Source organism: Equus caballus, chromosome 24 (assembly GCF_041296265.1).
Source record: "Equus caballus isolate H_3958 breed thoroughbred chromosome 24, TB-T2T, whole genome shotgun sequence".
NCBI lineage: Eukaryota > Metazoa > Chordata > Mammalia > Perissodactyla > Equidae > Equus > Equus caballus.
The window spans coordinates 57,986,604-58,005,160 of record NC_091707.1 but is presented as its reverse complement, the minus strand read 5'-3'; the positions used below and the strand labels follow the sequence as shown (position 1 = coordinate 58,005,160).

The 18,557-nt window shown below is 44.8% G+C and overlaps 1 protein-coding gene across 29 annotated transcripts in view; it reads right to left on the bottom strand.

The window, feature by feature from the left end:
* The window catches only part of KLC1 (kinesin light chain 1), a 64,649-nt gene that overhangs the window by 3,575 nt on the left and 42,517 nt on the right, over positions 1-18,557 (bottom strand). For 2 of the 29 annotated variants that reach the window (XM_023628493.2, XM_070249337.1), the window contains exons 13-15: positions 16,446-16,580; positions 11,148-11,198; positions 10,297-10,437 (exon numbers count right to left, since the gene is read on the bottom strand). In XM_023628493.2, coding sequence (XP_023484261.1) covers positions 11,166-11,198; positions 16,446-16,580 — 168 coding nt within the window. In that variant the 3' untranslated portion in view covers positions 10,297-10,437; positions 11,148-11,165. Of the gene's footprint in view, positions 1-309; positions 3,576-4,746; positions 4,814-8,851; positions 8,983-9,847; positions 10,441-11,147; positions 11,199-16,418; positions 16,581-18,557 lie in introns of those variants that run through there. The other 27 variants (XM_023628484.2, XM_070249331.1, XM_023628481.2 and 24 more) reach the window with 26 other exon arrangements.

Here is an 18,557-nt window from a genome sequence, read left to right as displayed (position 1 = left end):
GGAAACTGAGACACAGAACAGCTGAGTGACTTGGCCATCCTCCACAGTTCCATGAGCCAGACACTATGACCCCAGGGCTGGTGCCAGGACAGCGGGGACTGCCCAGGCCAGCACTGCGGGTGGGATCATAAACCCCTGGAACTGGGCAGACTTTCCATTGGTACAGTTTTCTAGGGCAGAATGGCCCATTTATAACTTTCATCATATTTTCAAAGTAGTCTGACCCCTTACGGTTAAGAATGGCTGGTGTAAAACAGGAAAAAGATCTTTTAGGGTTGGAGTTTTACAAAAGAGCCTTTCTGCAAAATGTGCAGGGACTTGACAACAGGAAATAAAACACTTTATTTTTGTAACATAAACATTTCACATAATTTCCTAGGCAACTCACACTGACAATGAGAAAGGAAAACAACAGTTCCAGGACAGAACATACACTTAAAGGACGACCCACACTCCGGCAAGTGGAGCCCAGCACCAGCACTCAGCCCTGGGCAGCCCACATGCCCGCTGGGCTGCCCCCAAGGCCGAGGACACGTTTGCAGGAAGGCTTCCTCTTGGTGTCTCAGAACACCCACAATTCCCCCGGGTGTGCGGCGCAGGGGCAGTGATGGGTGTGGAGGCCCAGCTCCCTGAGGAGCACCCAACAGCAGCCTGCCGTCCTGGGGCTTCTAGGTGCACACTCCCCTCCATGACATGCTCTCTGGGCTCGTCAGACAGTCCACACAGACCCATGATCCCCCAGGGTGAGTTCCACACCATGGTATAAACCACTCTGATTCCCCATAGTGTTGGGGAACTAATTCACAGCAGAGGACGTGGGTGTGTATGGACCTGCCCAGAGGCACCTCCCCGAGGATGTCGGCAACGCTGTCTGCCCTGCCAAGACTTGCTCAACTGACGTGGGCACACCTTTGGTCGGGGCTATCACGGGCCCTCCTAGAGTTCAGAAATCTGACAATTGTAGAGTACAGTGCTCAAAAATAAGGGCAAACATACACTTATCAGAGGTTAGCCTCACGCACACAACATGCCTTCCAAGAACATTCTCTAAAGTTGACAGTGAAAGATGTTTCATAAATTATAAACTACATATCCTTAGCAATATTTATATAATCTTACTATAAACACTGAATTTCTAATTACATGATATTTCTAGCAGCTTTCTGACCAAACAAATGATAGGGTTTTTTTTAAATTACAGAAAATAACTCTCTGGATCCCCCAGCGTTGTGAACACAAAGACCCAGTGCTGCAGGCCCCGGCTCTCCCACACCCTCTGCCCTCAGACAGGCCCCCTGTTCAACCACGTGCAGAGGCGGGCCCTGCAGATACCTGTCGGCTCTCGTCCACTTCCTGTCTGTCCTCTGGCCAGGAGCACGCTACTTGATAGAAACTGTAGAAATGGGTGCTGGCTCCCCTAAGGTCCGCTCCCCAGGAAAGGAAAATATTGAGGAGGAGGGACGGCAGACCCACTGCTCTTCTCTCCAGGAAGGTTAAAATTCAGACAACCAGGCTTGGAGGAGGTTACAACCTGCCTCCTTTCTGTTTTGATCCAAGTTCGAAAGTCAGAAATTGCAGATCCCTGAGTAGCATCCCCTCTGCAACAGGAAGGTTCTAGCACCTGGCTTCCTGGAGGCCCGGTGGATTCTCTTACCCCATCACTGCTTCCACACAGCCCTGCAAAGGCGACCACGGCCCCCAGGGGGGCTGGGGCTGGCAGGCTCGAAGCCTGCACAAGTGCAACAGAAGCTTCTGCAAAGATGGGCCATTTCCACCAATCAGGAACTTTAGATTCTATTTTCAGCTCCATGTTGATTCTTTCTAAACGCCCCTTCTTTTTCCAGAGAGAACTATCCACTAAGGGAAACTGAGTGGGTTTCCAACGTGCCGGCGTGTGGCTGGGGAGAAGAAAACTTTACCTGGAGTGCAAGGGAGGAGAGGGACAGTGCCTTGGTCCCTGTCCCCTGGCGATAATGTGGCACAGACACAGCAAACTGCATCCAGGCAACACCACGTGTTGCCCCATGGCACCCAAAGTGTGAACTTCAAAGAGCCAGTGTCCACAAAAGGACACGGCTTTGCTCTCTTCTTTCTTTTTTGGTGGTGTCTCACAACACATCGGGTTTTTTGAACACTTCTAGATAGCATTTAGAAAATAAGTTCCTGATCCATCAGAAACTGCAAAACCTAAACAGAGTCAGGAGCCCAGGAAAGGAGCACAGCCAAAGGAGACCGTGTCAGCCCCGCCGGCACCTTCAATGCAGGACCCACACACACTAGAGAGCCCCTGTCCCTGGGAGGAGACCAGCACACTGCCTCAAACACAAGCAATCTATGCCATGAGGTAATTTCTTATCAAATGACAGAAAACCTTTAAAGAAAGTGCACGGCCTAGCCTCGCTGTACCCAAAACCCCGGTGCTGCTACCTCCAGCCCTCAGCCCTGAAGCCATGCTGGCCTGAGGACACATGCCTGCCTGACGGAGACGCTCCCAGTGAGCCCTCAGTGCGCAGGTCCCCCAGCCCAGTGCATTCACGAGGAAAAGGTGGCTGGGAGCAAACAAAAACAAGTGCTTTGCTGTGACACCACCTATGTCATTACATTAAACTAAATTAAAATCAAAACCTGACAGCAGTTCACGAGAATGCTCAGTGTTTCCAATCTTCTTTGAATCTAAAGGCCGAGTCTTCATATTCCGGCTCACCTGCCCCTCTGCACAGCTGTCGTCATCTGCAGTTACCGACACCTTGTCATTTGCTTAGTATTTCCTGACCCTACCGGTTACTCTTACAGATTCCCCTTAAGGAATAATGCCTTAGGGTTGATTTGAAAATGTTCCTGTCAAAGTCTACTCTGTGTTACTTAACCGTACAAAGAGAAGCTTAGTGTACAGGGGCCCGAAGAGAGGAAGAGGGGTGGGCGTGGGAGCCCAGGCGTGTGCAGCAGAACGGGAGGCAGGGGTCCCACACCACAGGCACTGGGACTCGAGAACCAGAGCCCCAGAGGGAAGCAGGCCTCCCGGCAAGTTACTCATTTCTCCCATTTCTCATCAGACACTTTCCTCTAAATTCTAGGCATTACTGCCACGGATCATTAGATGCTTATTCTAAAAGGATGTAGGTTAAGGTTCCAGACTCTTAATTTACAGCCTTAATACACTATTAAAATTTAAAACAGATTTTGGTGTTGTGGCAGATAAGTTCAAGTGTCCATGAGCAGTGCCGATTCTGAACATGCTGAAGCCGGCTGCTGGTGCCAAGTCTGCCTCCCCAGGCCGCCGCGCCGGGCCAGGTCTCACGTTCACGCTTCGGCAGCTCTCGGTCACTAGGACTGCAGACTGCTGAACGGAATTCGGGGCAACCTCCAGGGGTCGGTGGAGGTCACTATCTAGAAAAGGAAGCGACCCCGGTGGGGGGCCTTCCGTGTGGAGTGAGGAGGGGCTTGGCAAAGCTTTGAGGGTCTCAGGGCTTCGTTAGTCTCGGGGATTTTATCTAGCTCTGCCTTGACCCTCAGTGGGCCAGGTCAGTGTGGCTGGCACTCAGAGCTCTCGAGTCTGCCAGACAATTATTTCGTTCCTGCATGAAAAAATAAACGGAAAAATTATACTTAACCAGTACTTCAAATGACCCCAGCTTCACGTGGTCTTAGCTCTACCAGTAACAGCCGCACGACTCTCAGTCAATGCACCAGAGTCCTGATGCTCACACATGCAGGTGCAAACACCAAGAACCAGGAGTGAGAGAACTGTCAGCTCAGGCCTTTTAAAACAAAAGTCCCTGCTTTTACTCTCATAACCAGGAGGGCTTAAAGCAAACTAACCAACATCCTGCCAGCATCTTGTAGCTTCTAACTAGAGGCCTGGTGACAAGCACCCAGGGAACAGTCAGCTCCCAGGGTGCTACGGGTGAGGTCAGCATCCCTGCCAGGCCCGTTACTGTCAGTGTACATCAAACACTTTCTCACTTGGACTGGGTCACTGCACCAGCCACTGACTCAACAGGTGCAGTGAGCAGGAAGTGAGGAAGTCTGGACACCGGCGGAGCAGCAGTGACTGCTAAGTCACAGGTTTCTCTCCACCTAAGTTCAAGCTCCCTGGTCTGCTGGGCACACTTGAGAAACAAGGCCAGGTGCTGGGGTCCAGGAGCCTGGCCGCACTGACAGTTATACCAGACATGGAAAAGAAATGGCAAATAAAAAGGCCATTTTTGATAGAGAATAGGATGCCCACAGTTTTGAATGCAAAAGTAACATGTTCCTGACTCGGACAGCTGACAAAGTGCTAAACATCTTAGTATCAAAGTGACAGTGTGTCACTTATGTTAGTAACGTTTTGAATAGTTTTAAAACACTGAACAGCTTAACTAAACAATGAATTACTTATAAACTTATTAGAGACTAAAATCATACACGTTAATACATTTATTAATTTAATATAAATTAAGTGGCCAAGTTTTCCTATTACTTTATCAGAATTATTTAATTTTTAATTAGGTCAATTAAACTATTTTTAAAGATAATTAATTAATATACTGAGCATGTCCACAATGTGAACATTCCTATAATTCACATAATCGAGTTAATGCAGAATATGAAAATATCAGGGTGCCTATTCGTCTAAGAATCAGAAATATGTCCATGTTCACCAAAAGACTACTGAAACAGCAGTGGTGCCGAGCATGGTGTGCGGCCAGCCCGGCTAGCCTGGTCAAGGTGGTCAAGGACGTTAAGCAGGGCAGAGCTCCTTACTTGGAAATGGTCTTCAGCTGCCTTGCCACCCACGTTAAGGACATTCAGAGAACAGGCACGCTTCATGCTGCAACCCGGACAGTGCACATGCAAGGACAAACCATCAACACATTGGTCAACCAGGAGGAGGAAACACAGCTAAGCCACCCCTCAAAGGCCTCTGTTACTTCTGGAGGGGGTCCCTGGAACCGTCCCTAAGGGAGAAGGGGCCTTTCTCTCGCTCGGACCGGGATGCCCACCCAATTCTGAACAGACATGTCCCAGGTCTAACTGTACTCAGCGCCAGGTAGAATAAAAGGGCAGCTTCTCTGTGTCTTTCTGGGCAAAATGTTTGCGTTAAAAGTACCACACGTAATCTCCAAGTGTCAGTCTACTTTCACTTTTTAAAACCTGGCTCACATAGGAGCCGAGAGGCTCTGCCGATGCAACCCTCTGATTCAGCAGGTGAGTCCACAGCGCCCTGTCAGGTGAGTCTCGGGCAGGGGACCTCAAGGATCCACGTAAAACCATCACCCTCAGTGAGCATGTCAGAAAGAGACACTTGAAGCTCACTGTGAAGATCAGATACATAGGGCTGGCCCGGTGGCGCAGCCCAGGGTTTGCCAGTTCGGATCCCAGGTGCGGATATGGCACTGCTTGGCAAGCCATGCTGTGGCAGGCATCCCTCGTATAAAGGAGAGGAAGATGGGCATGGACGTTAGCTCAGGGCCAGTCTTCCTCAGCAAAAAAGAGGAGGATTGGTGGTGGATGTTAGCTCAGGGCTAATCTTCCTCAAAAAAAAAAAAAAAGATCAGATACATAAATATATTCTGTATTTTATGTATTTTTCTATATTAAAAGTAGGGAAAAACAAAATTTTTATTAGTAAAATAAACTCTGAAGCCAGTATTTCTCTGCTTATAAACCAAAATTTAAAACAAATTTCATGGCTTTACATAAAGGAATACAGTGATTTTTACATACATTTACCTTTTCTCCCATTTGACACTTTTAAAAAACTTTCTAAAATATCCTACAAATTTCCTTATAACCTAAAGTTAAATTACGGCTATCATAAAATTACTACACTTGCTTACCACCACAGACGCCCTCAAACAGAAAGTCACCTTAGCTTTTAAAGCTAAAATAACTGATGCTAAGGGTTATTTTCAAATGTGTGCAAGGATCCGTAATTCTGACTGTGAACTAGCTATGACACAAACAGAGAACACTATCGTGTACTCTGTGAGCTGGGGGCACGGCTGTGAGGCTGAAGCACACGTCTGAGGGGTGAGCACAGGCAGACACACACACAGGAACGCTCCAGAACAGGGAGTGAAGGCCAAGGTCACGGCCCACGTTTCCGCCAGCACCATGAGCACAGCTCCTGGCAAACGACAAACGCTAAGTTCTCAGTAAATAAACTACACCAAAAGCAAAGACCTTCATTTACTTATCCTTAAGTAAAACTCACTCCCAAAATGTCCCAATCAGGACAAAGCAAAAACATCCCAGTGAATTCCACACAAGTGTCGCTGGAGTTCTGAGTCAGCTTTTCTCTACCTAGAACTAATCAAGAACAAACGATAAAATCAAACCAAATCACACATAAATTATATTCTGGCATATTTAATTATTCTATTATTTAGCTGGCCAATTAACTTTTTCTAAGAAAGCTATGCAACCTTTTCCCTCAAACTCCCTTTTCATTACAAGAGGAAAGTGAAAACAACTTGACTCCTGTCAACGACTCTTCGCTGACTCTCCCGAACTGCGCCCAAAGTGTTCACGTAAACCTGTGGTGCTCACAGCATTAGTGTGGAAGCTCAGTGGAGTCACTCTCAACGGAGAGCTGCCAACACGGCTCCTGGACTCCTAGGTCAGTGATCCTCGAAACACAATCCCAGGCCAGGAGCACTGGCCCTACCTGGGAACTTGCCAGGAAGGCAAATTTGGGCAGCCCCTCAGACCCACTGTATCATAAAGCGAGGGGCAGAGCCTAGTAGTCTGTGTTCTACAAACGCTCCACGAGATGCTGATGCACGCTTAAGTCTGAGAACCACCGGTCCAGTTAATAAAATCTGTTACTCTTACCTGGAAAGATTATTCCATTTTATGTACTTTATGGGATGAAATCTCTAAAGTCATTTAGTTTTTCAAAAAGTTCAGTCAGGCATCATCTTAAATAATATTACACATGAAAAATGTTAGTACATGCAAGTGTAAAGGTCTATTTTACACCAGGTCAGGCTGGCAAAGTGTTTTCAGTACTGTGAATATTTACCACGTTGGGGAGTGTTTGCACATTGTTCGATCACAGTGAAGAAAGAACAAATGGAAGAAAGAGAATGAAAAATTCTGAACTCTGCCACATGGGAAGGAAGGTCCACGTCATAGGACTTAGTCCCAGAATTGGACTTTGCGTTTAAAAAGCTTCACAACATCCAGAACCTCCAATGACCAGTGCGTTTACCCTGGAGGAACTAATAGCCGCCTGTGCACAGCACAGTGACGTACAGATCACTTCTACTCATCAGCTCCATCAAAGGAATGGAAACTAAGTGGTCGCACGACAATCTGTTCAGATTCTTGTAACACTGTAAGAAAAAATGTTTAACCTTTCAAAATTCAGAGAGACAGACAATAATCTATCATTTTAGTTCTGGAAATTTGTAAATATTCGAAAACAAGAGCCCTTTACTCCAAAGGCAATTTAGAATCTGCTTCCCCAAATAAGTGTTCATTTGTCTCATCATGGGCACTTTGGTGCTAGCCAGAGAGCAGGACAGCAATCTGCTGCTAAGCCCCACATACTTCCAGAAGCCTAGACTGGCTTCAAACACTGGATCTTCCAGGTGGTTTTCACAACAAACATCTACGGAGCTCCTAAAACTCCCTACAGAGAAACGGGCTTGTAAATATTTCACAGAAGCAAAGCAACAGCCACCTAGAAAAATCGAATGACGCCTCTTGTCTCAAAAGCCATCAAGAAACATGTTTATCCACAAGCAGAGAGAGATCTAGGGGGCACAGAGCTAAGAGCAGACCTGGGCCTCTGCTCCCCCAGCTGAGGGGCTGATCCTGGAGCGGGGCCTGGATCACAGCAGGAATCGCAGAGTTAGACTGTCACTGACAGCGAGAGGAACAAGACCGGACATACCTTAAAATAGCAAAGGAGACAACTGAAAAGACTTAGAACTTTAATACTTCCAATACGTGGTCCAAAGGAACTTGGCCTCACACTGCTGAGACATCAGAATTGTTACCCACAGAACTTAAAGTGGGATCACTCGTAAAACACGGTTTTACTAAGAGTCAATCTTTAAAGAGTAGGAAGCATTTAGGAAGTTGAGTTTCATAGAACAGCTGACAAAACAATGCTTCTGGGAGAAATGCATCCAAAAACAGGTGGCTGTTTACATCAGAAATAACCCAGATACCGGGGCAATTTGTTAACACTCTAACAGAGAAGTACAAAGAACCATGCCTCTGATACACCTTATAAACAAAGAATATCTCAGAACCAAATTTCTTTGACAATGTAAATGTTATCGCTCAAAAGACTCTAAGATGCACAACTGAACCTTTTTTTAAATACATAAAAAACCTAAGTTTTTTTAACTCTCCTGAAGAAACTCCTTAAACTCTCGAAATTGTGATCCTTCTATTTAAAAACCATTTTCCTCCCTATACTAATACTTACAAATTTAATGGTAGCTAGCATTTGATTTTAAAAGATTAAAAGTAATTCTAAAGGATCTAAACTGATGCTAATTTACGAATTAAATGTACATCTAGAGTAAACAAGTTAATATGCTCACTCTTTTAATCTCATATCCCCACTTCTCACTGCTAAGGCTTTCTTTGAACATGTAACAAAACCAAGGAATTCCATAAATTTCTTTTAAAGGCATCAGCCCTTTTAGCCTCTAAAAACAGGAAGTTTCACAATTATTTCTCAACCTATCCTGGGGAAAGAAAGACTGAAACTACTAAACTTCTCCATTGCTAGAGTGAGGGAAATGAGCTGGATGGCTTCCTGAAGCCTGCGGGTGAGGACGCTGTGCTCGAAGAGAACGGCCGTGGGTGGCGTGGCAGGACGGGCGGCAGGGCTGGAGATAATTACCCAGGGTTCTTGGGCTCACTCTCTCGTGCACTTCCTCCCTTCAGCTTCCTAACCAGCTTCTCACTGCTGCGTCTAATTGAAGCCCGGAGTTTGCTAAAGGAACCACTGCGTTTTAAAGATCCAGTGCCATCCTGAAAAAAACGTGAACAAACGTGAAGGTGCAGATGGTTCTCCCCCCAACCCCTCAAGAGGCAAAGCTGAATGAAAACAAGAATTTACATCACAAGTGACCTGCTTGTCTGTGACTTGCTGGTGATATGATTCCTACAGAAATTACCAATTTGCCATTTATGTAAACACACTTTAAACAGAAATCTACCCATTTTAAATTTCATTACAGATAATCCAATGATCATGAAAACCTCTGAACATGAAGCTCATTCAAACAAAAGCTATAATATCCCCAAAGGAAAATGAATTATATTGCTGTTTTGAAACAGACGATAACACACACAAAAAGTCTTAAGAAAATTAAGGCAGCGTGTCTAGGACTGTCACCAAAGTCAGACCCCACGTTCAGTGAGCACAGAAGCGTCTGGTCCATGTAACCATACGGGCCCTGAACATTCAGATCTGACAGGCAACTTCCTTTTAACAACTTCATCTAAATGCAATACTTAGACGTACTGTTTCTTTAGTAAATTTTAAAGAACGGTTTTATTAATGTTGATGATAGATGTGCTTGGAAAATTAAACAAAATGCTCATTCTATACAAATAACTAAAAACTCTCACACACCTTGTAGAAAGCAAATAAAAAAGTACCCAGCTTTCATCATCATTGATTCAGACATTAATAAGTGAAACATTTGGCAGTATCTGGATATGAAAATCAAAAACACAGAGTGAAAAAAATGTGTATACAGCAACTTTTATTCTCAGAATGAATCACTTAGTAAGATTAACAGTAGCCCTGTTCCTTCTAGAAGCTATGCAATGCTGCATTCCATGGAAAGAGTGAGAAGTTCTACTAAGCAGACAGACACCAAGACACAGGTCAGTTGGAGTGAGTTTATTAGAAGTTAGAAAGACACAAATACACAAATCACTGAACACTTAAGATTAGTAGAGAAAAGCAGAATTGCCAAAATTTCACACAAAGACTACACAGCAAATGCTACTTGAGTGTGATCCTAAAAGGAGAGCCCGGAGCCCAGGGTGGCCTCACCAGGTCTCTGAGTACAATGGGAGCAGCACATGCCCTACTTTTACAGCCTACCTAGTGTCAACAGTCACCGTCATGCCACTGCAATAACACCTGTGGGGTATTTTTAACTACCTTTTATCAGAGTGAACAGCTAATCGCTCTTAATTTTTAAACTCATGTATTACACAGTAAATGGTTTTTATTAATACAGTTTATATTACTAAGTACATATCTGGCAAAGCTACATGTATACAGAGATAAGGAACCCCCCAAAAGGACAGCAGCACCAAAAGGAACGGCCAGTCACAGAGAGGCGTAGCTCTGACAGGAATCCTAGGGGACTGAAACACAGCAGTCAGCACTGGAGAGAGAAGCAAAGCTGGAGGAGGCGCCGCCCGCCATGCAGGAGACAGTGTGAGCGTCACACAAGGCAGCTAGGCCTGCTAGACAGAAACGGAGAGAGAGAGCCCAGATGAGACCACTGTGAGAAAAGGGCCCATTTCCCACTTAGCACAGCCTGGCTTACAGTATTTCTAGGTCACAACATCTTAGCAGCATTTTCATCGCTTTAGTATTGGGGATTACCTTCTGCCTGTTTCTATCAGCCCAGTATAGAACAGGTACTGGACCTTATGTTGTCTTTCACATAATCTAGACTAGTGATGCCTAACCATCATCAAAATAAAATTCAACATTTTCAGAGCATGGATTAGCACTGTGCTAGAAACCTCCTTGATACTTACTAGAAAAAGGTTTTCAAGTAATCACATATAAAGGAGATTCCACAATGAAAAACATCGATAGTGACCAAAGGAAAGGCTACACATAGGAGAGCACATTCATTTAAGCTTTAGCTTTGACAGAAATCCTTTTATATCTCTAAACTACAAAGTTCTCTCTGAAATCAGGTAGGACTTTCTCTTAAAAGCACTAACATTTTAGACATTTCAGAAACTTTAAGAAACCACTGACTTTAAAAGTCTACAGCACATTTTAAACATGCAGTTGATAATCCAAAATAAAATTAATTATAGGAAATGGATTTCCACAGGCAGCAATGCATCCTGGGTCCCGGCAGACTGGAAACCCGACGGTCTCGTACCGAAGCCCCAGACAGCGGGGACCTGAGCCCCTGCCCGTTCTGACTCACCATGGAACGCTGAGCAAGTCATTTAACCAGCCCGAGCTTCATTTTTCTCATCTTTAAAATGGAAAAATAAAACTTGTTACCAACTCCCCACAAATCTTGGGAGGACAAGAAAACATAAGTTCTTGCTGCTCTTCAGAAAAACGATGTTAAAATGTTAACACAGTTCCATAAATAGTACAACTGCTGCTGTTCATTTCAAACTTGAGTGCTACACTACAGCAGTGTTGTTTATAATATTCCTGTATTAGACACTCAGCAGAACACAGGAGAGTAATTTCACTCAAATTCCAAAAGTATTTCATGTTAAACACACACAGACACACTCCCACCCTCTCCCCCTCCCTATCTCCCGCCACTGGCTGCCAGCTGGGTTCCGAGTGGCCCTTGGCTCGCACCCTCCTTGCACCCACCACCTCAGACCCTCGCCCGTGAGAACGAGTGGAAAGGACAGCTGCAAACCCGCCCCAAACCCAGGCAGATTTCTCTTCAATACGGGCATGAGAGTTTGGGAGATTTCACTACATTCTAACAAGTCCAAAAAATATAAAGTCTGCTTCTTTATACTGCCATGAAGAATATTTACATCAGAAAAGTGGGCTCCTGAACAGAAATGAAGAGTGTAATCTACTGATTAAGAAACAAACAGCAGTAATTCTCTATGGATTTCAGGTGACTTGGTGTTTTTAATTTTTTTTTTTTTTGGTCTATTCTAGTTGTATTCTGAATATAATTTTTTTAAATAAAAATATATTTCTAATTAACAGTATATCCCATTCCACAGTAATCGTAGGTAAGAGTTTAATGTATTAAAAATCTTTTAGAAATATTAACACAGGCAGCAGAGTGAATAGAATGGGGAGGTGTGGGTGGGGCTGCTTCTGAAGGACCCCAGTGGAGAACCAGCAACCCACAAACAGGAAGGACAGCACAGACAGAAGCCTGACTTCAGGACCTGAGCTCCCATGTGCAATGTGACATGTGCGATGCTTCCTGCTGGTCTAGTAGGCCTGCTGTAAATACAATTAACACTGGGACAGCCTGGAGGCTCCCACACATCCCGGTGGGACCGGGGTGCCAGTGACGGACACATGCGGCCTCACAGTTAACATAAAGCCCCGTGGACAGAGGGTAAAGGGAATCCCGTCTTATCCAGAAAGGATTCCTTTGCACACAAAACCTTCAGTTTTAGAAGTAGGACCATAAGAGAACTAATTCAGACTTATCTTGACAGTGACTTTTAGATCTGCATATTTTATAAAAAACTAAGTTTGAAGAAGTTACTTTTCAAGTACTTTAATCACATTCTTTATGGTACATAGTTAAAGAACAGAATTGTAGTTCCCTAAACAAATTATCTACCCTGTCAAGAAACATATAGGGGCCGGCCGGGTGGCGCAGCAGTTAAGAGCGCATGTTCCGCTTCGGCGGCCCAGGGTTCGCCAGTTCGGATCCCAGGTGCCCATATGGCACCACTTGGCAAGCCATGCTGTGGTAGGCGTCCCATATATAAAGTAGAGGAGGATGGGCATGGATGTTAGCTCAGGACCAGTCTTCCTCAGCAAAAAGAGGAGGATTGGTGGTGGATGTTAGCTCAGGGATAATCTTCTTCAAAAAAGAAAAAAGAAATGGATCAAGGGGCCAGCCTGGTGGTGCAGCAGTTAAGTTCGTGCACTCCGCTTCGGCAGCCTGGGGATTGCTGGTTTGGATCCCGGGCATGGACCTACATACTGCTTACCAAACCATGCTGTGGCAGGCGTCCCACATATAAAATAGAGGAAGACGGGAATATATGTTAGCTCAGGACCAGTCTTCCTTAGCAAAAAGAGGAGGACTGGCAGATGTTAGCTCAGAGCTAATCTTCCTCAAAAAAAAAAAAGAAATAAAAAGAGGGGCCGGCCTCATGGCCGAGTGGTTAAGTTCGTGCACGCCGCTTTGGCAGCCCAGGGTTTCACCACTTCGGATCCTGGGCGCGGACATGGCACCACTCATCAGGCCATGTTGAGGCGGTGTTCCACATGCCACAGCTGGAAGGACCCACAACTAAAAGTATACAACTATCTACTGGGGGGGGGATTTAGAGAGAAAAAGCAAAAAAAAAAGGCAAAAAAAAAAAAGCAAAAAAAGGGGTTGGCAAGTTGTTAGCTCAGGTGCCAATCTTTAAAAAAAAAAAGAAAGAAAGAAATAGATCAAAAAAACCAAAGACTTAAATCAAAAAACTTCATATGGATTATTAGCATATGTGCAGTAAGCTTACTTCTCTTGTTTTAATAGCATGTGATTCAGTTCTGTGCTGACCCAGACGTTCAGTATCCACAGGGAATAATTATTACAACCTAGTGTGCCTTATCTTTGACCACACTGTCCTTTGTTTTTTTGTATATTTTTTTATTTTTCCTTTTTCTCCCCAAAGCCCCCCAGTACATAGTTGTGTATTTTTCATTGTGGGTCCTTCTAGTTGTGGCATGTGGGACGCCACCTCAGCATTGGCCTGACGAGCGGTGCCATGTCCACGCCCAGGGTCTGAACCGGTGAAACCCCAGGCCGCTGAAGCAGAGCATGCAAACTTAACCACTCGGCCATGGGGCCAGCCCCCTCAAACTTTTTAAAGAGCAGTGAAACCCTGTTTTAAAAAATTAAAATCTGGAGCCACACCAAAAAAAAAATAGTACTTCTTACCAAAAAAAACTAAAATCTAATACAGAAGCCCAATATAAAACAAAATCTGAATGGTCTTTTCTCACTATAAATGTATAACGGGTTCTTATGATAATAAATTAATAAGAGCAATGAAGCTACCTTTACAAAATGCACAATTTGAAATATGAAGTTACAGATGACAGGTCTAGTCTTGACGTCTACCTCAACTCCCAGTTTACTCCTGTATTTTATCCTGAGTGATAACACTGAGAAAATCTTGAAGCATACAGATAAGTGGTTGCAAATGTTAACAGTCCTTCAAGCGTTTGCCTTGTCACCTCAGGGAAATCTTCACTCACACAGAGACAGCATCAGACGCTTTATCCTCACACCTGGACAAAGACTAATGCGGGGACTGCAGTGCGTTAACATCTAAATCAAAGGCGATGCTTAAAATGGGCTCCTTTGATTGAATATAATTATACTTCGATAAAGTCGATTTAAAAAAATACCTGTGTGTGCATACTGCCTTTATTGCCTCTTCTTAAACAACAAAAGTATGCTTTGAAAATAAAACTAAAATCAAATGTCAGGAGAGCTCAGCCCCACCTTCTCAGAACCTCAGGCTTCAAGGAAACCAGTGTGAGAGGCATGGCCTTCCCGCGAAGGTGACGGGGTGGGGGGCTGAGTCTGAGCAGCAGCCTCAGGGGACCAGTGTGGAGAGCGCCAGCCCTCGGCTGCCCCGTGCCCGGTTAATCCAAGCAGTTCTCTATTTACTTGCTGCTTTATGTAAGACTCCATTTGAAGAAAGGGCTCCTTCCGCTATGAGTTTAGGAACCACTGCACTGCATGACCCAAGATCCAGATTCTGCAGTCAATCGACCCCACAGCCGATCGATGTGCCCTGGGGTGGATTTTGTCAAAGACACAGAGCCACTAGTGTCTAGAAGTCAAGTACAAAGGTGTCCAAAACCCAGTGTGTGAGCATCCCAAGTGACAGCACGTCCAAAGTGAGAAAGAGACGTGAAGTGATAGGGGAGCAAGCACGCACTCAGAGGAGTGCTGGCTTCTAGCCACTGCGTCTGTACTTCCAGCCTGCAGGCCTGACAGGGCGCTGCCCACCAGCCCCTCCAGGATGGAATGAAAGCAGCTCCCCACATCCCTGAGTCTCAGTCTTGAAGACAGTAATAAAACTCTGGGTCAACAATTTTACTATCGTACGATTTCACAGGAAGATCGACCTAGAAATACTGTCTCAAGAGAAAGTTCCTCCAGAACTTCATTCAATAGTATCAAAATCTGTACCGTGGCTTCTAAAGACAAAAGGGACTTGGCCCTCCACGTAAAGCATGCAGGACAACAGCAACCACGGGGAGAGTACAGTACACAGTGCAGGCCGCACAGGGACAAGAGCAGGGGCCGCCATCATTGTTTTTGTTTGGGATGACTGCCCAACAGGGTGAATGGTCAAAGCAGATGCTGATTGGTTGTCTTGGCACAGGAAAAAACCAAAGCAAGGGAGTCACCAGATAAAACATTCAAGAAGACCTCCCTGAAATTTTGGCTGCTAACACTCTGTACAAAATGTCTATTTAGAATGTTAATCCTTACCAAAGTGCTACAGCTATAGAAAATCCCAAAGAATACACAGATTCAAAAAGACAGATTAAGAAAGCCCAAAACTACGACTTGGCCAAACATGTGCACTATTACAACTAATCAAATGGCACTACTGCGACTTCCAAACATCGATAGTGCACCAGGACGCACTCCAGCTGATCCAGCGCTCAATCCTCCCTGAGGAAAGCAAAATTGCAAAGATACCAGCTCAATGTACAAAAAAGTCACCTCTGTGTTACCAAAATTCACTGGAAAGAAAACGTCCAGAAGGTCACAGGCTCTTTGGCAACCAGTGGATAAATAGCAGTGGTAAGAGAGACAAACCAGGGAAACTCAGAGGCAGCACCTCGCCAGGGGTTGACAGTTTCTGAATACAGGCACGTGTTCTGGATGCGAACCTCTGGCAGATAACTGTGAAGAGCAATGAACCACTGGACCCGTCAACGGGAACAGGACGTTCAGGACTGAGGTGGGACACAAAAGAGCAGCCACCCTAACGTTCTTGCTCTGTACCTGTTCTTTTCTAAAGACAACTTCTCCTTGAAACATCATTTCCCTTTAAGGCATTTAGATTAATTCTAACAAAATCTACAGTAGCCTGATGAGTGAAATTAAGAGCACTAGAGTTAGCAATGAAAATGGGTAAGTTAAAAAAGCGAGTTAGTTATCTGCCACGCTAATCCTAATATTAAAATAAAATCAGATTATGGATTATGCTTTAAATAACCAGGACACTCAATCAGCATTTAAGTGCTCAAAGTTAAGCCAAACAGCTTTCACGGGTTCCTAAAAAGAAGAAAATTACCACTTCAAACAAATAACAGACTTCAGTATTAGGAGAAGATAAGAACTTACAAAAAGCTTAATTGGTACTTAATTTGAGAAAAGTAGAATGTCTAGCACACAAGACAGGGGAAGCTGCGGGAAAGCACTCCGGTAGGAGACGGGCCCCGCCGCTGCCCACAGACAGACAAGCCCTGCCTGAGCGCGCTGGCAACTGTGTACTGTACTTACCCCATTCCACTCTACGCTCATACTCACTTCCTCCCCTCCGTCAGGGCCACTCTCGTACTTGACCACGTCCACATTGAGGCTCTCCCGGCTTCTCCGCTTCTCCATGTTCTCAGGGTCATTCAGCACTTCAGCCACTCTCTGTTTGTGAACATTGTCAAGGCCCTGTGAGCCAGGCAGGGGAAAAGTGGTTCATCCATTAGCACTCAAGTTGTATCAGTGACTTCCAAAGATAAATAAACTTCACCAGAAATAAAAACAGTTCTTAAACGTTAGAGGGAAAAAATGAGAACAGTGATTCTCAGGAATGTACACTTGAGACTTGTGCATTTCACTATATACAAACTTTACCTCAAATTGTAAAAACCTACAAATACTGAGCTCCGGTTAATGATCTGTACACTTGAGTATTCAGAAAGAAATGCACTGATGTATACGAATTTGAAATGCTTCAGAAAACAAAAGGACTGATGGATGGATAGGTGGGTGAGAGGTGCTAAATATATAATGTTCACAATAGAATCTACGTGGCAGGTATACAGGTGTAAAATTCTCTCCACTTCTCTATAATTTGGAAAGGTTCACGGTATGCTGGGAAAATGCCCAGCTTTTAACACTTTAACACTAAGTCTCTTGTGTTTCTTGCTTCCATGATTGAAAACGCATGTATTACTTTATGCTCAGTAGAACATTTTTGAAAACTAGCCACTGATCTATAAAAGGCACTTTGAGAGCATCCTGTCACACTTTTAGAAAGTGATGAATGACAGCAAGCACTCATCTTGTTTGTTCAACGATTATTCACATCTATTTGAGTTAAAACATGATGGGATTACAACCCAACAGGGACTGTTCTCCATGCGTACTTCAGGACCACCTGACGACCAAGACGCAACATGTTTATGTTCTACACGGGATTTCAACCCAAACAGCTCATGCAAATACTGCACTTTTGCTGACTTTCACAGGTTTCTCCTTGGGAGACATAAATCCCAAACAGACGATGTGTTGCTCTGACTTTCACAGCGAAGCCAGCTGTGGCCCTCACCAGGCAGAAAGGGAACATTCTCAGTAAAGCACTAGAAACTCCTTTTTTTTCCAAACTTCTGCAACTCTTGACTCTGGACTCTGCTCGTTTGACAAACGTCGTCTGGCACCTTGAAACAAAGCCTGGATTGTTGACTTCACTCCTGATGGTGACAGCTCACAGCACTCTAGAGCCAGAATGAGCACCACCGACCATCTAAGTCACCCTCCATTCCCAGGGTGACACAGACAGCACAGTCTGTGCCGGAATCCCATGCAGCACCACAAAGCCAGATCCTAGCCAGGGCTCCCGACCCCACATCACAAAGCCCCAAGCAGCAGCCCTTCAGAGTCAGAAGACCCACGAAGGATGACAGGACATCAGAAAGGGTTCCTCCAGGGGCACGAGCTAGGAGAACACCATCGACAATACCTCTGTCAGGTCTTCTCTAACCACTCTGCACAGACTTTTTTTTTTGGCTGAGGAAGATTCACCCTGAGCTAACATCTGTTGCCAATCTTCCTCTGTTCTATACGTGGGTCACTGCCACAGCATCATTGACAAGTGGTGTAGGTCCACACCCGGCATCCAAACCCACAAACCTGAAGCACCAAAGCGGAGCATGCCAAACTCAACCACTACACCACGGGGCCAGCCCCTGCAGAGACTTACTTGAAAGAAAAAAATTCTAAGGCATATATGGGTAATTTTAATCCCAGCCAAAAAGTGGCCATAAACCAACAGCCAGAAAACAGTCCACATATATTCCATTCAGGTGGAAAAAACCCACACTTGCCCCTCCAGGCCTGAAAATATACAACCAAAACTGTCATCTCTATACATACATACACATACATAATGATACATTAACTCCTTACTCTGAAAACTGGCAATTAAACAGCAAGAATTAAGCCTCTTTCCCGTGTTTTCCTTACAAACTGTAGTGCAGCTTAACTAAAATACCTCAGTTGATGAAGGAAAGTGCTTCAGTAGCTCATAAGTGTTTATTGCCAAATACTATTCCAATGTGTGGATCCATGATGGTCTGTTCATCCATTCACCCTATGATGGACACGTGGGTTGTTTCCATGTTTACAGACGACTGTGAGTAACGC